Source organism: Saccostrea cucullata, unplaced genomic scaffold (assembly GCF_032062105.1).
Source record: "Saccostrea cucullata isolate Sc308-1 unplaced genomic scaffold, CSIRO_AGI_Scuc_v1 ctg6395, whole genome shotgun sequence".
Lineage (NCBI taxonomy): Eukaryota > Metazoa > Mollusca > Bivalvia > Ostreida > Ostreidae > Saccostrea > Saccostrea cuccullata.
This window is the reverse complement of record NW_026928451.1, coordinates 2,067-28,787: the sequence shown is the minus strand read 5'-3', so window position 1 is coordinate 28,787 and position 26,721 is coordinate 2,067. Positions and strand designations below refer to the sequence as shown.

General features: G+C 31.7%; 4 protein-coding genes across 4 annotated transcripts; all 4 read right to left on the bottom strand.

Annotated features, from left to right (window-relative positions):
• Window positions 1-514: 514 nt before the first annotated feature.
• Window positions 515-13,829, bottom strand: LOC134277631 (uncharacterized). Its single transcript, XM_062759963.1, has 13 exons — window positions 13,712-13,829; window positions 11,033-11,190; window positions 10,540-10,644; window positions 8,222-8,662; window positions 7,716-8,022; window positions 7,260-7,468; window positions 6,814-7,017; window positions 6,148-6,310; window positions 5,452-5,769; window positions 5,059-5,153; window positions 3,386-3,563; window positions 3,149-3,262; window positions 515-2,082 (listed from the first exon to the last, which is right to left on the bottom strand). The coding sequence occupies exons 1-13, from the start codon at window positions 13,827-13,829 to the stop codon at window positions 1,505-1,507; spliced, it is 2,988 nt and encodes a 995-aa protein (XP_062615947.1). The 3' UTR covers window positions 515-1,504.
• Window positions 13,830-16,178: 2,349 nt separating this feature from the next.
• LOC134277630 (uncharacterized) lies at window positions 16,179-17,477 on the bottom strand. The gene is made up of 2 exons (XM_062759962.1): window positions 17,346-17,477; window positions 16,179-17,148 (listed from the first exon to the last, which is right to left on the bottom strand). Exons 1-2 carry the CDS (start codon window positions 17,355-17,357, stop codon window positions 16,570-16,572), a joined length of 591 nt encoding a protein of 196 aa, XP_062615946.1. The 5' UTR covers window positions 17,358-17,477; the 3' UTR covers window positions 16,179-16,569.
• Window positions 17,478-21,581: 4,104 nt separating this feature from the next.
• Window positions 21,582-23,460, bottom strand: LOC134277629 (uncharacterized). The gene is made up of 4 exons (XM_062759961.1): window positions 23,409-23,460; window positions 22,266-22,343; window positions 21,961-22,042; window positions 21,582-21,876 (listed from the first exon to the last, which is right to left on the bottom strand). Exons 1-4 carry the CDS (start codon window positions 23,426-23,428, stop codon window positions 21,676-21,678), a joined length of 381 nt encoding a protein of 126 aa, XP_062615945.1. The 5' UTR covers window positions 23,429-23,460; the 3' UTR covers window positions 21,582-21,675.
• Window positions 23,461-24,882: 1,422 nt separating this feature from the next.
• LOC134277633 (uncharacterized) lies at window positions 24,883-26,043 on the bottom strand. Its single transcript, XM_062759964.1, has 4 exons — window positions 25,726-26,043; window positions 25,409-25,512; window positions 25,155-25,266; window positions 24,883-24,986 (listed from the first exon to the last, which is right to left on the bottom strand). Exons 1-4 carry the CDS (start codon window positions 26,003-26,005, stop codon window positions 24,883-24,885), a joined length of 600 nt encoding a protein of 199 aa, XP_062615948.1. The 5' UTR covers window positions 26,006-26,043.
• Between the last annotated feature and the right edge of the window lie 678 nt (window positions 26,044-26,721).

Here is a 26,721-nt window from a genome sequence, read left to right as displayed (position 1 = left end):
ACAATATTACTAAGTGATGGTATCAGTCAGATTAAATAAAACCATTTTATATAAGGGGTAATATCAGGTCAAGGTCATAACCTTTTCCCCGGACATTAAGAACAAAACAATTCTGTTGCCAATCATGGGATCCCTACTTGTATCTTAAAACATTGAATGTTTTTATTTATGCATAAAAAGAAACTACCATACAGGGCCTATAAGATAATATTACCAAATTGAAATAAATTATTTAAATAAAATGGATATTGGGTAATCCGAATTTCCTCTGCTTTTCTTAAATTTCTAAGGATACATTAGTTATTTTTATATGTTTCCTATATTTAATTTTTTCTTTTTCTCACATACACTAAAGTTGTCACAAAAAGATGTAAAATGATACATAAACAGAAGGTTTTAATAGTTAAAATATTAAGAAAGGTTTTGATAGTTAAAATATTAAGAGAGAAAAAATACTTTTCAAATATTTTTAGCTCAAATCTTAACTTTACACGAAAGTTTTTAAAAAGCTGATACTGTTATAGTTTGTTTGAAAATAAAAACTATGAAATAAATTGTTGAGAATACTTTAAGGGAATTTACAATGTACATTATTTTTCTCTGCAAGTATGACTAGAAAGAATATATTGAATGAAGTATAAAATACAAAAATTACATTAAAGTTTCAAATGATTTGAATTGTTCTTGTTGACTTATATAGCTACTTCCAAATGAACGTGCTCCTAAAAGTGTAACTTAAACATTATCTCCATCATAACCCTAGTCTCTTAGACACCTCTGCAATAAAGACTTGCATAAAAATTTTGATATTAAAGTGAAAACATGATATTCAACAGATTTTTTCAAACAACTAATAGTTCTATATGTACATAGTAAATATCTACTTAAAAGGACACAAGTAATTGCAGGAACTTACAAGTGTAGTCATGATAAGGAATTAAATCAAACACTAATTCTTGTGCTTAACACTGATATGTGCAAGACAATGACATCAAAAAATGCATATGGGTATACAGTCCACTAATTGTTTTCCTATAGGCGACAATGTTAACGTTTCTTCTCATAGCTATGTCCCTATAATTTCTTGTTCAGAAGCGAGTGACCCCTCAAATCAAAGCACATCAACTTGTCTTTCCTTGGTTAAAATCTCGAAGTAGCATGTCATATTCATTTTTCAGCAAAATGTGTCTGTCTGTGGAAACCTCTAAAAATGAATGTAGGGGAATTTCAGAGTTCTCACTGGCGTTATAATACACAAAATAATTCGGCTGATCTTCTTGATAAATTACATTTGCCAAGCTTTTTTGGTAGGAAAGATACTCCTTATCAACAAGTGTGCATGAGGCTCAGTTCAGTACATCTGCCCAATTTATTTTTTATGCAAGTCTGCAAATTAAGGAACTTGTAATTTTTTCTGCACTACTTACTTTTCCTTTCGATTCTAAAAATAATTAGTGGGGTGTACCCATATGACAGAAAGTGACAAATAAAGGTATATCACTTGTTATTTCAAAAGTTGTTGTATTCTGCATTTCAGTGAATCTTGATTTTCCTCACATACTGCAGCCCAGTAGTCTTCTTTAGATGTTCTTTTGTCAAGCTGAACGAGCCTTGAAAAATAGGATGAGATTTGTTGCCCAGAGAGGAAGTCTGCCCTTTTGAACTTTCCGGACAATCTCATTTCTTCGGCAGCACAAAACGGGTCAACTTTGTTTCCACTAGTTTTCCCGATGTTAAACTTCTCCTTCATGAATTCCTTTTGCTGATTGGTGAAAACAACTCTGCCTTTTGTTTCTTTTAATGCCCAACCTGACGGTAATGACGGTAACCTGACTTTTATATCCTTAACACTGGTAACAGGAAGGAGCCCTGGTTCTTTGTTTGTCGGATACATTTTCATGATCTTCTCTGCGTAAATATATTTCGCCTTTTCTGTTACACATAATCTCTCTTTTGTAGCAAATGAGCAGGTGCCTATTAATACATGATCATCAACTGCTCTTTGTGTTGAAAACTGTTTTGTGCAGTTTTCCATAGGACACTGAAAACCTGTTATGTGCTCTAAAGACTCAGCTTCTTCATCTGGAAACAAAAAATAGATGTAATGTACTGTTTGATACTTAAGTATACTACTTATGGGGGTTGAAATTTTGGGTAGATGGCCCCGGCCCTACCCCTGGGGGTCTTGATTTGAACAAACTTAAATCTACACTACCTGAGGACACTGCCATATTTATATGATCAATTATGGCTTTGTTATTCTTGAGGAGAAGATTTTTTAAGAATTTTCCTATATATTTCTATGTAAAACTTTGGTAAGCCATTGTGGCCCGCCCTATCTCTGGAGGTCAATATTTGAACAAACTTGAATCTACACTACCTGAGGATGCTGCCATATAAATATGATAAATTATGGCTTTGTTGTTCTTGAGAAGAAGATTTTTAAAGAATATTCCTATATATTTCTATGTAAAACTTTGGTCGGCCATGGTGGGCCTGCTCTACCCCCAGGAGTCATGATTTGAACAAACTTGAATCTACACTACCTGGGAATGTTCTTGAGAAGAAGATTTTTAAAACATGCCACCCAATTTTCATTAATTCCCAAATTATCTCCCCTTGAATGAAGGCGTGGCCCTTCATTTGAACAAACTTGAATCCCCTTTACCGAAGGATGCTTTGTGGCAAGTTTGGTTGAAATTGGCGTATCGGTTCTTGAGAAGTCGAAAATGCGAAAAGTTTACAGACAGACAGACAGCTAGACGGACACTGTACAACATGTGATAAGAAAAGCTCACTTAAGCCTTCTGCTCAGGTGAGATAAAAAGTTATAAATATTGTTCCTGAATTTTACTTTACAAATATATACTGTGAAATCATTATATTTTCATGAGGGTTGGGGCAACACTTTACTGGTTTGTTGGGTTGTTATTTCATTGGAAAACTGATGATTAATTGAACCAATATATTTCTGAGAATGTACTTTCATGGGTAAGGATGTCCAATAAAATCTGTGAATATATTGATCCATAACAGTGAATATTAGTCCTAAACAATGATGATTACAAAGTATGTCACACTTGTCTATGAGAATAATTTTACTAACAATTTACATGAATATATTAATTGGTTATGTGTTTAATCCTACCTTGTTTTATTTCTGTGATCAAAACCCTTGACACAGCATGTCCCCAGTCTATCAAAGTTTTCAGTTCAACTGTTGGAGATGGGCAGCCTAGTGATCTCCATTTCATCAGTTTACCTTTAAACAGATGCAAATTGATTTTATTTAAAACCTGGATGATCAACTATTTTATACATCATATTATTAAAAGTTTAATCATTTCAGTTCCAGAAAAGCACTAATGTTTATGTGTCATAATACCTTCACCAATAGCATATGCTTTCCACATCCTTAATCCATCCTGTGAATAAAGGAAATTGTACAGTTTAGAAATTCCTGGGATTGAGTATCTCGGTTGTTCATGCTGATCATCATCAATAATATTCACTGAAGAAACAACTTTCACTTTCAAATCTGGTTTCTGTTCATTGTCCACTGCCTGTAACAAAAAATACCATCTGATGTATCATGTGCAAAATAAGAATTTGGAGATTTTGAAATGTAAATAATTTTTACACTCTAGCTAGTGTATAATTGTATGATATCAAATTGAAACTGATACAGCAAAACTTGTTTAGTATGAACATGGATATTGCGAATTACAGATATAATAAAGTTATATTCTTGGATCCCCAGCTATGTAAATTTAATAAATTTTTTGATATAGACAAATGAAATATGGATATAGCAAATGATTTTATAGGTCCCAGTGACTTCATTATGTGACTTCATTATAAGTGAGTTTTACTGTAACTTTATATCGATCTGCTAAAATATATACACTATACAAGTACCATGAGGTTTGAGTCCACAAAATGATACCCCATTGGAGTATTAAGGCAAAGTCCATGTTTTGCTAACAAAAAAAAAATCTGTTCAATAAGAAAAAAGAAGATGCCCAATTATTAGCACTCTATACATATCATAAAAGATTCTGTCAAAGTCTCAACTAAATTATATTTAGTGGAATACGGAGGAGTTGCAGATAAAAGATATTAAGTTGACCCCCAGGACCCATGTTATAGAAAAAAATAAATCACCCAAATATTTTACCATGGGTAATTCTATTTATCTATAAAAAATAAATTAGGATGTGAACAAATTTGCTCTATGTAGCAAATATGTTCTGATGAAATTTAATTCACTGAAAAAGAAGACTTCTAGCTGCTTGGCCATAAGAGATGGGTGTCCCCCAAGCGCTTAGAGAGTACAGAATAACTTACATGTGCATAGTACGTATAGGCTAACAAGAAATCTGTGAGCCAATGCTCACTAGTAATACCCCCGCTCTGATGTAAAGATTAAGCACTATCATGTTAATATACACAAGTTCAATTATAGGCAGATGCAAAAAAATTATGAAGTTGACATCAGATTCATATCAAAATTAATTCCACCATATGACATGCCTCAACAAAGAGTGCAATAAAATTTCAAGCATCTGCTATGAATAGCTAATAAGAAAACTATGACGAAGACTTGTTATGCATGATACTGACAGACACACAGACAAACAGGAAGTTAACAGAGGATACACAAAAATGTATCCCAATGTATGGCATGCCCCAGATAAGATTGTGTTAAAATTTCAAGCATCTACGATGAGTTGTTGCTGAGAAAACTACGACGAAATTTTGTTATATATGAAACGGACAGACGCACAGATAAACAGGAAGTTGACAATGGATTTGAGCAAAAATGTATCCCACCATATGGCATGCCTCAGAGAAGATTGTGTTAAAATTTCAAGCATCTACTATGAGTAGTTGCTGAGAAAACTGCGACGAAAATTTGTTATGGACGGACACGTGGACACACAGTGAGACACACGGACACACAAACAGACACACAAGGGTAAAACAGTATACCCCCTTCTTCGGAAAGAGGGTATAAAAAATACACTGTTGACAAAACCATGTATTCATTATACATACCTTTTTCATATGGAAAGCTGATGTCACATCATTTCCTTCATTGATGTATCGCCTTATAATGGACTTGATATGAGATGCACGCCTATCACAGGGACCTGCAATGCAATCAATTTCATGAATATAAAGAAGTCAAAATATTTTATCGTCATTCTGGTTCATCAATTTTATTGCATGGGTACTAATTTGTATGGAAAAATCAAAACCCAGCATAGACATATAGTTATTTCCTTTTCTTAATATGATAGTATCATATTAATGCATGTATATATAACTTACACTTGCAATACATGTAGAATGATTCAAAAGCCCCAAAAAAGTCAAGCTCCATAAATCAATTTAAATACAGATTTTCTTATAAATATGTTTTCAACATTCATCACTATATTAATTTACCTTTCCCGTTCTGTGCCTCACAAAAATTAAAAGAGGACACAGTATTCTTGAGTTCTTTTTGTAACGTCAGGATTGTGGTGGATGACTTGTAGCATCCAGCATTGTCTGTGAAAAAGTTAATGTTTTTCACTGCTGGTCTCTCCTTCAAAATGTCTCTCGCAACATCTGTTAAAATCTGTGACGTGATAGGTGCATCCTGAGATATAGGGCAATCAAAAATGTGGACATGTGTTAACGTAGAAAAATTTTGCCCATCCTTTAACAGTGTCACAGCTATGTGCCAATTCAACCCCCTTTTGGCAAACCAGTCCACTTGACCTATAAATATATTTGTACATAAACTTTTTTATTTTTACTTTTAAAGTGCTAAAAACAATAAAGAGTTGCAGTAAATCCTTAAAACACAGTAAAACATATGCTTAATGTTGAGTGTCAACTGTACAAATGTACAAATTACATCATACTGCAATGAGTACTTTGTACTTTTAGAAGATCAAATAATTTTGTATCATTCTCCATATACTGGATCAGGTTACATTGTTTGAATTGATGTTCTAGATACAATATCATAGTAATAAGAATAAATAATTATCTAAAAATTATACAGATTCAATAGCAAGAATTAAGCTTTCATTTTATTTTTTTTCCATTTATTGCTTGATATACATGTACTAAATGTCAACATTATAGACATACCCTCTCTATATTTCTTAGGAAGAAACTTCATGGCCCAGTCACACGTAATAATAGCATCATCTTCAGACATCTGTTGCACAATATCTGACCTAGCCCTCTCTTGGTTTCTACATCTTAGGATATGGCACTTCCATTTCTTTATGGCCTCAACAGCTTCTTCTACCTAGACGAACAAGGAGAATTTTAAGATAAAAAAGTTCATTTTTTCTTTCTTTTGTTACTTGAACACAGATCACTATATCCTCATAGAGATTTAAGTAATAGAATGTATGTACAATAATGCATAACTATGGGTCCAAGCAATGTAAAACATGATCCACCCACTCCTCTTATTTCTTCAGTTCAATATTGCTTAAAACAACGCTAAAGACAGAAGAATTGACTTGGATGATTCCCGACCAGCTTTGCATCACCAAAAGATTCTTTGAAATAATGTTTTCTTTACTGAAAATGAGCCATTGCTTGCCCTAAATAATTGCTTAACAAAATGTATTAATCTATGCATAAATTTTATTAATACCATATAATGGCTTGATTCCATTCAATGCTTTACTAACAAGCTGAGCTAAGAGAGATGTTTTGTTCCTTTAAGTGAGTACATGTACTTAGAGTAGTTTACAACACAAAGCCACTTTTTCCTAGATCATTTGTAAAAAAAAATCTAACCGTATACATTGCTGCTTCCTGGTTCTGCCACTGATGCTCCTCAGCCTTCTGCTGAATTGAACTGAGAACTATATCCAGGTTTTGGCAGTCAGTACATGTGTCCCCATGCTGATGCTCACATTCAGCTGCGAAGAAAGGCTCGGAAGAACTAAGGGCATAGGATATGCAATGGTCTTCTACCATATTTTCCTTGGTAATATGACCCTGAAATAACATTTATTTGAACTTATATTTGTAAAAATAGAATAATGAATTATAGAAATACACTTATACTATTTAACTCATATGTATTTAATGTCCATTAATACATTGTATGTTAATAGTAATCATATGGCATCTACATCTTTGCATAGAATTATAGTGTACATTGTTTCCATGTTGGACTTTTAGACACTTTACTATATTGCATAGGGTCTTCTAGTCTCTGACCAGTAAAGCTTACATACCTTAAATCCTGATTTCAAATAATTTTTAGCACTTTGCAATCCAGCTGTAAGAGGTTTCTCATCTTCTGTTGACAGCTCAAGTCTTTTCACTATCTTGTCCAGCTCCTCAAAGGCTTTAATCCCCTCCATTAAAAAATTGTCTAATCCCTCAATGCTTTTCCTGACCACAGATGAGCATTCTTCCAAAATCTTGAAAAGAGTGCTATTTCCTACAAGTATAATTAAAACATAATGTCATTTGAAATTTCTTTTAGTTCTTATATTCAAAAATTATTGCAAAAATAAAAAAAGATAAAAATTATAATAATTTTTTTTAAATCCAATATCTGGTATTTAAGTTTATATTATGTAATAACATGTCTCAGATATTGACAGTCAATATATAATATTGGTTACAATTCCCAAATTTTATAGCACTCAGTAGCAATACGTTTTTAGCTATTTAAATTGATATACCAAGAGGCTTTATGTTATCCTCCTTGCACACATCCATGTATTGAGAGATAATGGTGGAAGGAGCCAAACATCTAATAACAGTTGGAATCTTAAGAACCTCTCCTGTTTCCATTTTCAACATTTTTTCTCCAAAAGGCTGATCTTTAATTATGTCTCCAGATGTGATAAAGTCAATGAAGTGGTCTAACTGGCTATGGGTATACTTTTCCCTAGGAACTTTCCTGTTTGAGATTGGTTCTCCTACACCATGCTCTTGAATATGTTCTTTTGCATGATTGAATTTATATCTTGTCACAGTAGGCAGAAGCTGTAAAAGAAGCACAATATATATATTTTTTATAATTTTTTTTTTTGGACTATAAATAAGATAATAACAGCAATTACAGTGTAACATACTACATGTACAAGTTGTTATGAAAAAGCAATTACACATTTTATTATCAAATCTTTTAAATGTGTATCTACCATACTGCCTACAATAATGCATGTATTTTCTGATTGCATACCTCTTTGACAGCTGAAAAGTCCTTGTCTTTTACAATTGTTGAGAGAATTTGTCGTTGGAATGCCCAAGAATTGGCACCATTATAAATTTCGACAAGTGTCTCAAGAATGGCGTTTTCCTCCTCTGCAGAAGTTAGCTGAATATCATTCAAAACAGATCTTCTCAAGAATTCCTCTTCCCCAGGACAAATTGTGGTCAGGATAAGGTCAAGACACTGCTTAGCCTTATTGATGTACCTCTGTTTAGTTCTATTGCTTGAATGTTGCAGGTAGACCTGACATTCCTTTATCGGGCTAACGTTACTGAGGGCCAGGTAGTGATTCAGAGCCTCAAGTTTTGATGAATTAGATACTGAAGCCTCAGAGACAACTGTCTCCTGACTGAGATCTTCAGAATCAAATTCTTCACATCCATCTGAGGATTGTACAGTGCAAGAAGATACCTGCAAGACAAATTACTAAAATAAATATAACAAGAAGTCTCCTTATAGCTGGAAGCTCCATGGCTTGTACAGTTTTAGGTGACTTATAGTGTTGGGAATGAGTTATACTGTAAATGTATTATATTCGGTGTGACCGCAATATTTGGTGGAAATTTAGGTTTCCATAAGTAAGCATAAATTTGATTTAGCCCTTTCTAAATATACCGAATATAAATGTATGATTTACATATGTAAGTGACATTTACCAATGTACTTGAATTTGCTAACTCGGCTTTCCACCTAAACTGCCTAATAGAATACATCGCTAAATGTAATACTGTTACAGTAAATGGCATATATGTCATGTTGTAATAAACACTTCAAATTTAAAATCAATAGCTCTTCTTATTCAAAGGTTATCACTAATATCAACATTTTTTGTAAATTAGATTAAACTTTAAGAGCAAGTCATGGGTATAAAAATCATATCATGTTTGTCACAGCTTAGTTATGATGCCTCATCTTTTTCCCCTAAAAATTATCAACAATGATCATTTTTTAAATAGGTTCAAATTTGAAAGACAAGGTCACTGGGTCAAATATCATAACATGGTTGGAAACCTTGTCTCATAGGTAATGCACGTAATTGTAGTTGAAGCCAAAAGAAGATTTCTCAAGATTTCTTCCTATATGTCTCTCATATTATATTAAACTTTTTATTTCTTATTCAGGCCCAACCATATCTCCAAGTGACCCTAATCTGTACATTTAATAATTAATATTGTAAGGAAACTTTTATGCGAGTTACCAATATTTGGCAAATGGATTTTAAAAAAAATAATATTTTAATAAAAGCCATAAAAGAATTGCAGATGAAAGTATTGATCTATACCTTAAAGTCAATTTTTAGAAAATGACATATTTGAATGATTTTTTAAAATTCTAATAAAGTTGTATTGGCCAAATTGAAATATAAATGTTGAAATCCTTTCTTTTCACTATTTCCCTATTATCCCCCTTTGCATGAAGGTGTGCAAGTGCACAACACATGACTGATACCAGTCATTGTTGAATCACCTTGTTTGAGCTTTCTGCACACGTTAATATTTACAACTCCAAGAATATTTCAATAAATGACAGCAATGCACTGCTCCTTTTTGAAGTAGAGGTAACAAGAAAGGAGAAAATGTTTGGCTGGACCGGGAATCGAACCCAGGACCCCAGGCCCTGCATCTCCAGTCAGGTGCTCTACCAACTGAACTATCCAGGCCGATATCCATGGCCCAAACCATTACATACCAATACATATAAATATATTTTTTTAAAAATTAAACTTGTACCTTTGTCACTGATTGCCTTGATCTTTTCAGAGGTGTATGGTCATCATTTATCATATCACTTTCATCTTTTGTGATGGGCATCTGTTATGAAATGTAATTCTTCATTTAAATCATTTTCTCCTAGAAATGTTCATAAAAATTGCCACTCAGGCTCAACTGTCACAATTGTGATTTCTTGATAGGCTTTGACTTTCAATTTATTCTTTTGTGTCAAAGGAAGTCAACTTAGTTTTTGTCTAAACAAGAGGCCCATGGGCCACATGGCTCAGCTGAGATACTTTGGTGATACAGTTCTTTACCAGATTTCCACTCTTCTTTTATCTACTGTGGCCCCACAATTTAGAATCTGCATATTTTTTAAACTGTAATTTCTTAATTTTGTAAATTTTTATCAATTAAGTGAAGAAAGTTGCTTTTTAAACAGTATATACTATGTATGTAAATTTCTATGATGCATGAAGTAAACCCCTTTGTCAGTCCCCTTAAAAAAAGAAAACTAAAAATTAAATACAATTTCTGATTCTTTTTATCATAATTTTCTCTTTTATAAATCTGTACCTTTCTTGATTTCCGAGCTCTTTCCATAGGCTTACACATGTAGTCATCATTCATGTCAACTTGAAGTTGAACACCATTCTCATTAGACTCAGTTTTACAGAGTACCTGTCCAAATAAGAGTTTTCATCATAATTATGATGAATTTTAGTACTGACAATAAAATCTTATCATTTAACAAGTAGAATTTAATATCTTATCCTTTATAATTTAACAGGTCTATATTATGAAGAAATCTACTTCATAGCTACACATTGTACATCCTGTATAGTCTCAACTGGAATTGAAATTACACCTATTATATACATTTTCTTACGATTTGAAAAAAAAAATAAATAAATGTAAATTAATTTACTGAGAAGTCAGGTCTTGAATTAATGCAATTAATTAATGAGGTCTCCGTCAAGGTCACATATGAAACCATTCCTTTATTTAAAGAGTGAAGGCTTACTTCCTTGTGGTACATGTATGTATATTTATATTGAAAATTCCTCACCTTCTTACTGTCCTGAATCTGCAGGCTCGGCCTTCTGTTCACAATTAAGTGTACTCTGCAGCTATTACATATTCCTGAAAACAAGGATTTGATACCATATAGCTGAGAAACAATTTTATGATACAAGTGTAAGCATAGTTTTATGTAAACAGTATTCCCTGAAATTAGTTTAATAATGGAAAATTCATAACTTTTCAAGTTCACCCTGCAAGAGGCTTATAACTAGAACTTTCACCTGTTCACTCTGTAACCACTAGAATATAGCTAAGAAACAAAATCCAAATCTTAGACTTGCTAAAAAAATCACAATACATCTGTTCCATAAAAAAAAAATATTTTCTTTAACTAATAAACAATTGTTAATAAAATATAAAGTTTTTCTTATATTTAATCCATAGCACCTGTAGTACTGTATATTTAAGCCCTAAATGATCTTTGATATAAATGAGGTTAACTTCACATAATTTATGTATTGCTAATAATTTTTTTAACTCTTATTTTCTATAAATCTTGATGACACAGTAAAGAAATAATAAATTTATAAAATATTCTGCTCAAGACAACTATGGCACGCCAAATTCACAAAAATGAGCAAAACATAGTTTCACAGTCGATAAACTAGGTTTATCGGTTGTAAACTATAGTTTACGGACTCTAAACTATAGTTAACAACGTTAATCTATATTTTACATCTGTAAACTATAGTTAACGCGATAATCTATGTTTCACAACCGTAAACTATACTTAACACTGAAAACAATCATTTGCGATTGCGAAACATAGATTATCTGATAAATACAGTTTCACGATTTGTAAACTATAGTTTACAAACCGTTAACTATAGTTAACGATCTGATAAATATAGTTTCACGATTTGTGAAACTATGATTAACAATTCTTAACTTTAGTTTACGATCGTAAACTATAGTTTACAAACGTGAATCTATGTTTATCAACAAAATCTATTGTTAATGCTTATTACAGACAGATAAACTTAGATTATCATTCGTAAACTATGGTTAACAACCGTTAAATATAGTTTTACAGATGAAACTATACTTAACGAATCGTTAACTATAGTTTACGGTTTGTAAACTATAGTTTACAGTCGATAAACCTAGTTTATCAAATGTGAAACTAGGTTTATCTCATTTTTGTGAATTTGGCGTGCCATAGACAACTTGTAAACTTGTAACAGTTCAGAGAAAAAGTGCACAGTGGCTTTGAATCATTTCTTATAGTACAATTCAGAGTTCCCGAAACTAGTCAAAAATATGTTGGACAATTGTCCTGTAAATATTCAAAATTCACCAGACAGTTGTAAAATTTACCGGACATTAATTTTTTGTATGTAAATTTAAAATATTATAGGATTGGAAATGTGTCGATATAATACTAATAAGTAAAAAGATGGCAAATGCAGATTTTTTCTTTTAGATTTATTAAAATATTTAAAATTTCTATTACATGTAGGCCTGTGTATGCGGGATTTGACGTCGGCGACGCTGTGTGATGACCAATATTTAATTCATCGTATTAAATTATTATGTCCTTTCTGACAGATTTTTTTATTTTTTAAAATAAAACCTACAACATGACAACTTTTGGTTGATTGTTTGGAATTAGTCCGAAATATCTGTCGTTTTCCAGGCTTTTTCTTTTTTTTTTTTTTTTTTTTTTTTTGGATTTCGGCATTTTAATTTATGTGCCAGGAAATATCAAATTCGTTTTAAAAAGCCTGGAAAACGTCATATATTTCTTACTAGTTAAAACGTATTATACAACCTCCACACAGTTAAAAATATGTACTCATGATATAAAAATATGCAAATTTATCATGAAAAGGATGATTTTAAGTGAATTTGTTGTCGTTTTATTACATTAAAGCCAGTTCGCTATTTTTAGAAAAGGGGAAAAACGCGCATGTATTTTAAATGCTCTCAAATACATGGGGGAAAAAATTCAAAAATTGGTATAATATTAATTAATGCTAATAGATTAAATTATAGAGAAAATAATAAATGGTTACAAATTGTCTGTAATCAAGCAGAAATAGCAGGCAACTCTTGCAACCCTGCAAATTCGTCCTGCAAAAACGAAAGTAGATTGTCACATTTTTTTACTGTCAGAATTGCAGAGTGCGTATATTCATTAAGAGGGAAAAATATTAGTTTGACAGTGTTTTAACTGTTTTTCCTCTCATACTTATGGAGATTATTATTATAATATGTAGCTTTTATAGTAGACAATCACCGTCTACATTTTATTTAAACAAGAATGCACGAGAATAATCTGGCGCGCCCTGACGGTTTTTTTTTTTTATTTCCTTTAGTTTTGCATCAGGGCAATTCAATTTAATGATTTTGTTAAGATTATGTGTAATTTTTATAAGTCTGTGAAAAAACCATCGGACATTTTGACCGAAAAAATTTCGATTTTACCGGTCCCATTCAAAGTTTACCGGGGATCCCTGGTGGACCGGTGCGTTTCGGGAACTCTGACAATTCAACCTAGAAAATGTCCAGGTACTGGAGAATTTGAATTAGTTATCTCCAACTCTTAAATACTAGGACACTGTCTGACAGTCACACAAATGTACACTTGCATGTACTACATATTATGAAAAAAGTCAAAGCTAGCCTATAGGGCTTTGAGATTACAGTGTATTAATGCACTTACCTGTACCAATAGGAAGGACATTGCCTGTTGATGCATGGATCTGTTGAACATGTTCTTCAGTTATTCTTCTTTCATGCTTTTTTGGAAAAGTATGGGTTGCCAAGTTTGGAGGAACCATGCATTTTACAGTACGAAGTTTGTTATAATTAAGGTTTCTAAGTTCTTGCAAGTGGTTGTCACATATCACAGTATTATCGATGTCATGACAAATGTTTTCAAAGTCACTTAGTATACATCCTAAATCAGAAATGTAAATAGCTAACTTTTCCCTTGGGATTGAATTCAAACCAATAGACTTTAAACTACAGGGTGATTTTGTTTGAAATCCCGGGAAATATTTTGTTAGCAGACAACTTTCTGCCATTTTCCCATTCCTTTTTTTCGTACCTCCCACACTGAAGAGTTCAAAATAATCAAAGGGAGGTAATTCATTTTTCTGAATGAAGCCAGTTTTTAAATAGAAAATTCTCATATTTATAGACAGAATACCAATCAAGTATTTGCACATGTAATTAAAGTAGATGTTAAATTTTTTATTTCTGTTTGTAACATGAATTGAAGCAGCCGCATTTCATTAAAAAACATTCTCAAATATTGCATTTTTAAAGGAAAAAATAACTTTAGACACTGTTTCCATGGTAACTACCTAACATTCATATGATCTAACAATATTTTTTTAAGTAGTTTATGAGGTGGTACTTTCTAGCCAAATTTGAAAAAAATCTGTGACTATGCGTGCCACAAAAGTTTAAGTGGTTACAGAGAATGGATATTAAGTAGGATAACTTCATCTTATTTCAAGAAAAAATATACAATTTTTTTTGTAAATTACGCTATAGGATTTTATTAGATTAAATATCAAATTCTAGATCACTACTTGAGCAAGATCTCATGTAAGAAAAAATACTAGAAAATTCAAGACAAAAATCTACGATATGTTGACCTATATGTGATATTCCAAATAAACATTAAGCTTGTTTTTTTTTTTAGAATTTCTAAATTTATCTTAAATACTTTTATTTTGATAAATTAGTTTAAACATTTTTCATCTGAACTCGACTTTCACGTTGGCACATTGAATTTGATATCTTACTGGGAAAAGACAGCTATGACAAACTAAAATACCTCTTTATGACAATAGCGATAACTTTAATTATTCGAACAAATTTTACAACGAAGCAACCTACTGACAAACAGGTTGACAATACAAGACAAATAAGAGCTTTGTTTAAAGTCATAATTCTGAACATTCTATGGTCGATACAACGACTTTTTCAGCAAATACAATATTGCGTCAAGTCGAAGTTTTCATGCAAATTGTTAGGCTTATTTCAAAATGAATTGTTTACGTTTTCCAATTTGCATCTGCACGATCATGACAAGGAGTAGATGACATTTGCGACCGGTCGACAGGGGCAACTGATCTCATCTCTGATATTCAAGAGGTAATTGTCTACTCTGTTCCCAATCTGTATTGCTCCAGTGGACTTTTGGGTTTGGAATATTAATTTACATTCTCGTTTTTGAAACACTGTATACCATGGCATCAAATGTTTTGAGTTAGGGTTTACTTTTGTCAACCGCTTTTGCGAAAAGGAAGGGCACATTAAATCTCATTCGTTTGTCCGACTGTCAGTTTGTAGTTCTGCCCTTCCTTCTCAAAAACTTTGATTTTGGTCATATTTTTTGAATGAGAGGAGATAGGACTTTCATATTACACATTGACCCCGTAACCTTTAAGTTTGACCTACTTTTAAAATATTTAAACATTAAATTACTTTGAATTGGCCATACCTATTCAATGAAAAGCTTTCATATTAAACATTTGTATTATCTGTGACAAGTCCTTACTAAATACACTATGATCTTTAACCTCTTGACCTTAAAGTTTGACTTACTTTTCAGAAACTTTAACCTTGGTCAAAACTTTTGAATGAGAAGACATAGGGCTTTCATATTAAACTGCGTATTGTTTGTGACAAGACCTTTCTAAATACACTATGATTTTTATCTTGTGACCTGGACCTTGGTTTGCTTTTTTCGAAAATGTTAATTTTTCCTTATAACTTTTGATTGAGAAGACACTGCGCTTTTGTATATGACAAGTGCATTACCTGTGACAAGATATTTTCGAGCACATGCTATGATTTCTGACCCCTTGACCTTGAGAATCGCGATCGACCTTATTTTCAAAAAAATCTACTTCGATGATGACTTCTGAATAACATATGAAAGGATGTTCAAATTTGACACAATATGCCATAAAAATTGACGTCTCAGCCACAAAGACACGGAAAGCGGGGGACCATAATTCTTTGAATTTGCTTGTTGCTCTTCGGTCAAGCTCAGAATGCCAGTCCATCATAACAGGTTATAATTCTAACCTTTTATACGAAATACTATGTACTGAAGACTTTTATAACTTCCATAGTATTTTAATAAAAACTGACGTAGAAAAACAACAAAATAAGAAAAGAAGTCGCTATTTAATTTTCCATCCAATCTATTCACTGGAAACAAATTGCTGAGTATTTTATTCTTTATTTGTGTGAAACAAAAGCATAGTATTAAAACAGCATGGCAATAACCAGTCCTTGAGAAAAAGTGTTATTTACAGTCTATGTAAATATGTAGCAGCTTTTCATCTTTATAAGCATTCGTTTTTCAACGGGAAAATGTAGGAATGTGACAAACATGTTCCCTTCTATAGGCATTAACTGTCACACTTTCATACATCCGGGAGACCTCATAATGACAACAAAAATCATTATATGTACACCGATCTGTAACTCTGCTGATGTTTTTGTCAAAAACCAAATAAAATTAAGTCTTTTTACAAGTGAAGTCTTCACCGCTTTTCAACATGGATTATTAACACAATTTGAGTAGAGCAATTGTTGATTGGCTCTGTTTCTTCTCCGATTCCTAAGAAAGTCCTTAAAGTGACATTCTCTTTCACAATCTTCATTATCAACTTCACATTCAGGCGTGCATCCGAAATCATACGGTGTTAATTGACATTCATCAAGGCAAACAAATCTCTCCGATGTACATACATACGAACACGCTGACGCAGGCGGTGGAGGATAATCTCGATTCACAATCGGTGTTAAATTAGGAGTTGGCTTTGGTGGTGATGCCGTTGAATTGGTCCCCAATTGTGTTTGATTGGTTGCGCCACTTTTAGGAGGTCTTTTCAAAATAGAAACATTGGCTCTAGCGTTTTGACGACAATCATCGCAACACTTTGTATAGGAAACCTTGCACGATTTTGAGCAGTCTAGAAAACGTGTTTTATTAAACAGATGAACCGTTTTACAGGAAGTACTGCACTGAACACGATCTTTACGACAGTAATCTTCGCAGACATCCGAGGAGTGTTCGGGTGATCCGTATGTTAAAGTGAAAAACAACCCGAGTATCGTCAACAGGGCACTCTGGAAAAAATAATCTTTTTTCGTAAAAAATAATATTAAACTTAGCATTCATAATTGTATTATATTGAAAATACTTCTTACATTTATTCTATGAATATTATTTTCCATAGTAGTAACACATAGTTCTTGCAAATAAACTATCCATTATTGTTGTGTTATTTGATTATATAAATATCAGACTACTTATATAAACTTACAAGACTTCTCATGGTCTCCGGTTCTAGTGAAAAGTGTGCGAATTACTTAGGAGCTCCTCTGGTTTTATTCAATGGCCTTGCAGAGTGAAAAATTGCCTTTTCTCAATAAACAAGAAAACGTGTTGAAGATTTCAATTCTAATAATGAACGTGCCATTTTTTGACATAATTACTTTCTCAGTCATTTTGATTCATAGCAAACCATTAAAAAATATTTTTTAGCTGAAGTGCGTATTTTAAATATCTATTTCGTTTTCTTACTCTTTTAGAAAATCACTTATTTTCAACACTGTATTTCATTTTCATAAGGCACATGAAAACTTTTAAGATATTAAGGTCAGACGATACGTTTCTAAGATAACTGTTTTGTAAATCTTCGTAATATATAAAAAAAACATTTAAAATTATAATTTTGCTTGTCAATTCTAAACTGGTCCCTTATTGTCTTTAAAAATTTACAAAATTTTTGATTTTGGCAATTTAAGGTATAAATTATTCAAAAGGTGTATATAGGCAACACCATCCTCTGGTATCTTGCACAAATGTCTGGTAAGTAGAGTACCTTATTTTTTTTGTGAGTTAATTTGTAAAAGTAGCATTACTTCAATGGTAAAATCTTGAGAAAAATTATAACTTATTTAGGAACGTATCGTCTGTCCTTAAGCAAATTTTGAATAAATTTATAGTTAATTCCGAGAACTGGGAATTATGGGTACTTTCTAAACAGAACAACTACTTAAAAATACAGCACATTGATAAATTAGTTAAATATACATGTACAAGTTTAGGCTATTAACAGTTTCCTTTACATTCAACATTTTGCAAGTTCTTATTGACAGGCATTTTTTATTTTTAAAAAAATTTAGGCTATTTTTTTTTAAAATTAAAATCGTCTACAGATTATTTAAAATTCCCTATCATGACAGGGGGCTTAAGACGGGTCACTGGGGATGCTTTCTCCCATAAGTCACCTGATCTCACCTCTGAAATTTTACAAAACTTACTCAAATGTACAAAGCATCCTAAGAGATGATTGTATCTTGTAAGAAGGATCTGTCCATAAATAAAACAAACATATATATTTGATATATTTTTCATAATGAATGAAATGCTAGAACTCTGTTTTGATATGCACAAGAAGAAAATATATATTGTAGGGAGCTAAAAATAAATACTACAAATACGTATATTTTAGTAAATATTTCATTATATAAAAAAACTCACTTCTAAATATGTCATGAAGTTATATGCCATTCTGTGCCATGGGCTTTTTCAATCTTTCATAAATATTATTTATATTAAAAAAGATATTAAATCTACATATAAAGTTGAATGGCCAAATCAACTTTGCTATATTTATTATATTCTTTAAGAGAAACAAAACGCCAAAATAAAGAACGTTTCAAATGCCTTTTTATTTTGCTATTTTATATACTATAAAATTAGAGTTGATAAAGGTTACTCAACTCCCCGGTACACGTAGTGAAATCAGTATTCTGCTCAAATGATTGCTTTGGGATTTTCCTCTGTGGAGGCCTTGTCAAAAATTTAATAATTACATTTAATATGAAATTGTTGACCATTATTTGCACACTGAGTTGTCCACGGATTTTTCACAAGGAGCACACGGGGGGCACACACCTCTGCTGTTTTGGAGTACCGTGTTTGCAGAACTCCTATTTTGTAATACATAAAGATATGTAATATTTTCTTAACCTTCTCCTCCTCTCCTGGACTTTTACAAAATTTTACACACTAAATGATGGACAAGGGTGCCTCTTTTAAATTGTGAGTTTTAAGGTCCTTGGAATCAAGGATTCTGATATCAAGACAGTGCCCTAATGATAATTAAAAGAGAAAAATGCATTTACTTTAAGAAACTTCTTGCTTATTCATAATGAGCAACAGATTTCTCTTTCAAATTCTGAATTCATGTGAGGGCTTCATTCATTACATAGTGAAATCGGTTTTTTAAAGAAATTTTTCTATTTAATATACATATGTACTATGCATTTTTTATTGAATATGAAGTGAATCATACAGTATTTCAAATATTTCTTCAAAACAATTCAAGTTTTGTGTCAGTTTCTGATGAGCAAACAAATTTTCCATTTAGTTGAAGAGTAGATGTATCTAAAACAAACAACTTGATTATATATGGTTCTACCACGTGTGAATGTGCGCGTTTTAAAACCTGTCAAGCAGTGTTAGGTCGAAGGTTAATCTATTGTAAGTGATTTCATTAATTAGCGTAATTATTTTTAAGTCTAGCTTGATTAATGAGAAATGTTCTAGCAGTAGTAACACATGTAAGTGTTATCACGTCTGACGAATTTTACTCATTACCGGTGTACACATTTCCAAATTATAATTATCATCATCTATTACCCTGAGTAAGTTTAGAACAATTTTTTGAGTTTAATGTTTTGACCGAAATATGCAAACACGCTTTATACATGTTTTAGGTAAAGGTGCAATATAATACTCGCATTTCAGAATTCACAAGAACAAGACATACTGCAGATGGGGCGCGATCTGATATGACATTTTTACTTACGATCGATTGTACTAAGTCATAGAAAAAAAATACCATCTCTCACTATAAAATAAGAATGATGTTTTTTTCTTTCTAAATTTTAAAACGAGGAAAAGTAGAAATATGATCAATTTCTTCAATAAAATTTTGTAGATTAACATTTTTAAATTATCTATTTTCTTAATTAATTTATTATAAATACCATGATTACTAATGTCATAAAAGACAAATTGTGTGAACAATTACTAAATTGTGTATACTCTTACTAAATTTTATATTCTATTACTAGTATCTAGAAAGTTCTAGAAGATAAAAAAAATATATAATATACAGAGACACCTTTTTTAACATTGCCAATAATATCAAAAAGGTATGCTTTTTTCTCATTCTATCAAATGCTGTAATATTCATTATTATATAGTCTATTTATAGTCACTATATAATCTATACAAACGCAAACAGTTCATAACACTACATATTCACCGGATTTGAGGCCGTATTCACCGGAGGGTCAATGCGCGTGCAACGGCATTGTGACGCCACAATCAAAATATAAAACAACGTTGTAAACGATGGTTGCAACGGCCGCAGCGAGCTGCGTATCTGTGCAGGAAAACAATTATTCAAACCTATTTCAGTATTATTTTTTAACATCTGGACGTCTTACACATAGCGAAACTTGGAAAGGAAAACACGGATGCTACAAACAGTAATCTGGAATTTTTTTTTTTTTTTTCAACAATGGAAGATCGCAAATGAAAATGATGTCGTCATACAGCCTTCAATGTCTTATCTATTCAAATCTCGACTATATAATAAAACAATTATGGACTCTTTTGGTGTTGAATATGGTTTGTTATTCACCAGAAAAATATCCATATTGACCTCGGCGAATATGGTTTGTTATTCACCAGAAAAATATCCATATTGACCTCGGCTTCGCCTCGGTCAATATGAATATTTTTCTGGTGAATAACAAACCATATTCAACACCAAAAGAGTCCATAATTGTATAATATTTGTCTTCCCGTCTGTCCACTTTCTTGTCATAAAAATTCCTCTAAAAGTTTGTAAAGTAACCAATATATTATAGTCATAAGCTATTTTATGAAGATGTCCAATAAGTTGTGAACGAGTTTCAATTTCGCCTCAAGAAGACCCAAGTGACTTAAATATGGTTTTGATTTTTAAAAGTGAAAGCTTGTCATTTGAAATCGTCCCAAGTTTAAAACTTATTGTTTTTGCATGCAACTAACCAAGTCATGCACATTTCTTGATTTTTTTTTCGCTTTTAATATGTGTCTATTAATGTATTTATTATGCAATGTTAAATCTATATGATTTGGGGACATTATAATAATAATAAATAATAGTAATTTTAATAACAAATTTATATGGCGTCTTGTTTAAAAAATACATTACTCTAAGACGCTGAGTGAACATTGTTTCAGTAACTGAAAAGCGTATAATATACAAATATTGAAAAATAAAAACAACATTATGCATAAAATTAACGGATTTGAAACATACAGTGAATTCATATAGGCAATCCACTCCGTATTAGATAAAATTGACAAAAGGTCTGTGATTTAAAAAGGACAGTCCATCTCCTCTAATTTTATATCCTTATATGGAGTGATGATAAAACATCTAATATACAAATATTGACAAAATAAAAAAAGAACGTTATGCATTAAATAAACGGATTTGAAACATACAATGAATTCACTCACTTACTAGATGAAATTGACAAAAGGTCTGTGATATAAAGGAGAGTCCATCTTTTCTTCTTTTTTTACTTATATGAAGTGATGAACTTGTTAAATGGGAGGTTGGGACATATTCGTGTACACATAATTTCCTCATCGTTCTCTTCATCATATAGAGAATTATATTTTAAGTCCCCAATCGCTACAGGGAGTGTCTTATAACTACTTCCCATGAAACGAAGGTGACAATCAAGGGTTGGACTATTAGCTGATTTCAAAGGATCGCCCTGTGTAAAGGAAAGAGTTCATTCTGTTTTGGTTTTTACCGGTATTTCAAACATTGCATGAATTTGAATTTCTCTGAAACTTACTTCAATTTCAAAGTGATGACAACCTTTTTCATTTTTCACTGACACAACAAATGAACCACTTTCTGCTTTGCTTTCACTCATTCTTGAAAAACACTACACACTTAGGTTTTATAAACAAATCCATTCAAAAGAGAAGTAGTAGAAATTAAACAATACTTTTACATTTGGAAAATCAAAGTAGAGAGCAAGCAAAAAACAAGTCTATTTATTTCTAATCTTTAGAATAACAAATATTATCATTTTCATATATGCAGTTTCTATCAATGTTTTGCAGTTGAATATTCGCGCAGATATTTTTGTCATACCTTACGAGATAGGTATTATCACTCTGGCTCTGTAGGATTTCATTTGCCTTGTCTCTGGACATTTCACCGGCAAACCAACTTCTCGTTGTTTTAAATATCGAAAATACAGAAACAGTTTAATTTATTTAAAAAAAATTATATAATTTTCTTTTTTAAAGTTTAGAAATAACAAAAATTGTGATTATAGGTAAAATATCCCAAACATTCATTTTCATCAACAACAATATCAATAGAATCTAACGATAAAACGAAAAATATTTTAAAATATGAACTTTTTCAGAAATGAATATTATGTCTCATAATGATATGAAGATAATAATTTCAGACATTGAAATGAAAGATCTCAATTTTAACATTCTAAAGGAATTGAATGCAAATGTTTGAGGTAAATCATTGTAAGTAAATAGCAAAAATATTGGTAATATATAAATATTGCATGTAGTTGAGTGTAACATTGAAAATTTTCACCCCCCCCCCCAAAAAAAAATGACAATGGTTTTCTAGGGGTGAAAATTTTCAATGTTACACTCAACTACATGCAATATTTATTATATCATACTGAAAGTTTTATACAAATACATATAACAGTGAACCGTGCGCGCATAAATTCTGCGCAGTCGCTATTTTTGGAATATCACCCGTCGTCAAGCAATGTTGACTGTTGCTACGCAGGAGGGCGTGGCTTCATTATTCAGCGGGTAATAGTGTTTTTTTTATTCACATGTTTCTCGACGAATCAGATTCAAGTAATTTACATGAAAGTATAATATTAAAAAATAGAAATCAATATTGTTACATTTGATTGAATGGACTATATAAAATAGTCCTCATTAATAAACTGTGGTAGGGCAATTTATTCGATTGCCTAGAATAATTTCCTTGGGAAATTATCACTCTTATCAGAGAAACATTTCACCTTTTTCTGTAATACATCAGATTAACCTTTGATAAGTCTGTCTAGGAAATCATAAATAAAGGAAGTAGACAACAGAAAACTAAGTCCAGTTTGCCATAAATGTCATATAGATATCTAAATAAGAAAACAGACACGTACGTATCAGATTGTATCCATTGAATTTATTATATACAATCAAAGAAGGTGAACCTTATTTAGAAATTGTAGTACTACATGCATATACGTACCTGACTTTTTGATTTTTCATTCCCTTAGATACAGAGCTTTTGATTATTTCTTGCAGCTTAAAAGAAATAAAGCTCTCTATATTCAAACTATTAAAATAGTTACCAAACATAATCGAAAGTTTTGATTCTTTTAGAGACAAAAAGAGGAATTATTGTTCAACATTATTTTACAATTGGAAGTGGAACAACAGAGTTTGCTGTGACACGCCGAACTGTCTATATTGGAAAAAAGACTTAAAGTAATTCTATTAAAAAAAAATTCAGAAATAGAATGAAAAAGTGAAGCAAACAATAACCAATCTCTAAAAAATCTATAAACATTATAAATCTGTAAAAAGAAAAGGGGGCATAAAACAAGGACCCCTGGAAATTGCTGAGGTGGGATCAGGTGACTAGGAGGAGTAAGCATCCCCTGCTAATCGTAACGTCATTGTACCATGTGAGTTGACCAGGTAAGCCCTTACAAAAGGTATGAAATATGTCAGCTAAAATACGACACAATTAATGATAGGTTACTAGTATATATTTGCTAACGAGTTCATTATGTTGACCAAAGATTTTACGAAATGCTGACTTTAAACAAGGTGATTGAACTTCCATTGACATCAACTTATCTGTCAGTAGTCGGTATTCAGTATACCAGAGGAGGCTATTAAGTATTGAATTATTTGGGAGAGGTGAGCACCATTTAAGAATATGTAATAATTAAGCAACTTCTTAAAAGTTGTAATCGGCTTGAAAGAAATTTAAGTATTGCTGATTACATGTATAGATAATTTTTAATTTCTGTGTTTATTTGAAGGGAATTTTAGTCACTGTTGTCCACTGATAACGGATATAGCAAAATGTGCAATGTCACGAATATCTTTTTTTTAAAAAAACCTCCCACATACATAAACAAAAAATAAAATGTCTCAACGACTAATTTTAATATGACATAATAAAGAAATGATAAATACTGAGTACTTTGATCTTTCACTGTGCCTAACTCTAAATCCAGATAGTCATTCATTCCCAGATAACGTTATCTCATTATCTGGGGTAATCTTATATTGAAGCATGTCATTTTGAACATGTCGATAAATATTTACATCCGCGTAATATTATCTTTGTTCCTTAAAAAACACGGTCGTTATCAATAAATATTTCCTTTTCTATTTGCTTTCTCTGATAACTCTTTGAAAAATAGTTGAGTTCATTTCTTCATATTTGTACCGGAATGTAAATTTTGCCAATTTAATTTGCAAATTTTATCCCTCGTTTCCAACTATAATTGATACCATGGCATACGCTAAACTACTAACTATACAGTGATTCCTTAATCATTCAAAGAAAGAATTTTCATACATGTTATTCAAAATCACTAAAATCTTAAACCATCATTTTTTTTTTTTTTACATCAAAACTTCTCAAAGAAGAAATGCAATTATTATTTTCATAAAGTTATGCTTAAAATACATTTTCTTTTGACAATTCATACGTGTTGAATGAGAAGATATCTTCCATCACTGTCAGGCTTTATGGGACCAAAGAATCTAACGACGGTCAGTAAGTCTGCAAGATCAACTTCTGCATCATCTGTTAAAAATGTAACAATTCTTAATTTTGCTTTGATGTCTCTTAGACCTTTCCTCGACCCATACAAATATCTTGCAATTTTACCTGTACAAATGTATTTCGAGGAATTCAGAGCCAAGCATTGCAAGGTTATCTATTTAAATATTAACGATTCCCTGTTTTTTTTACCTCTGTTGCTGACACCAAGAAGAGTTTTGAACAGGAACATGGTCTGTTTACTTTTAAGTCCGTCTTCGTGTGGAAATTCTTCCTTTAATTTTTCAATGAATTTGATCCAAAACTAAAGGAAGTTTAAACATTTATTTAGAAATCAAGGCTTTGAGGTAAATATATATACGATATATGTACATGTAACCAGTCATGTATATATTGCTATTTAACATAGTTAAACTTATTCACCGAAAAAGAATCTGTTTTCTCACCTTGGAATGACATTTATTTTGATTTCCACCACGAACAACTTTGTCCCACAAATCGACTGTTTCTCTAGATGAAAATATGCCTCTTAAAAGCTTGCAAGTATCGCCTTTAATAAAGGAAGAAAAAAGTATATACATATTAATATTAATATAGTTCTGAAATAGAATAACTTTTGTTGAAAAATACCATTATCAGATTGGTATATATCCAAGATTGAAAACAAAATTTAAAATTTGAAAACTAAATTTGATTGTAGATTAAATTATTAACATACTTTAATTAAAAAAAAATCGTTTCCAATTATAAATTTCTGACTTACAATCTGGCAGTTCTGATACATGACTGCTATTTGAACTGCCACTGAAGGACCTTTCAAGACGGGCAGCGTTATTAAGGGCGTCCTGGTCATGAGGAACATTGTCAGACACGGGGAGGTGGCTGTTATCAAACGTTGTATTTTCCACGGATATTTCATAATCACAAGTTTCATAAAATGTTATGTTACTCATCTCTGTTGGTACATTATCATCTGTCGCATTTTCATCTGTACTGCTTTCTCCGTTGTTTAAGGAGTCTTGCTCATTAAAGTCTCCATCCATTTGTTTGTTTGGAAGAAAGCAATCGTCCTTATACTTAGTTGATACTTTCTGGTTCCCCGGCTATTTCTACTGGTAGCTCTGTTTTATTGTTTTGATCCTGTTTCAGAATGAAGCGAAACTTTTATAGCTGTAGATCAAGTAGCGTTATCGAGGTCTTATGTATATGTATCTGTGCATGCTGACAATTTATATTTTATCTACATGTATAAAGGAAAACACAATGACGTGTATCTATTTATATGAAATTCTGTTGAAACTTGCATATACGTATGAATATGATGAATGACAAAGTCCATGTTTTGTTCATCCTTGCTATACCAGGGGTCCTGAATCAACGCATTACCGTTGGACCCCTGGCAAATTTCATTTGATATTTTAAGGCTTGTTGGTGTCAGTCTATGTTTTATATATATTCATAAATGTATATTTATGAATAAAATAAATGAATGTAAATACATGCGTAACAGACGGACGTACAGAAAGACGGATGAACGGGAAACTAGACGAACGGACGGACACCCCCTCACTATATAACCCTCCCTGCATTTCAAACGGGGGTTAAATAATGGTCTTACAATTTGTATGGAAAGGTAAGAGATTCCCTGCATCCACACATATGATTTTCAGATACAAAATACAAATGTATAAGAAAAGACTCGCAGTTGCAAATGAATGAGAATGACAATAAAAGAGATGTTAGAGTTAAGAGACTTCAA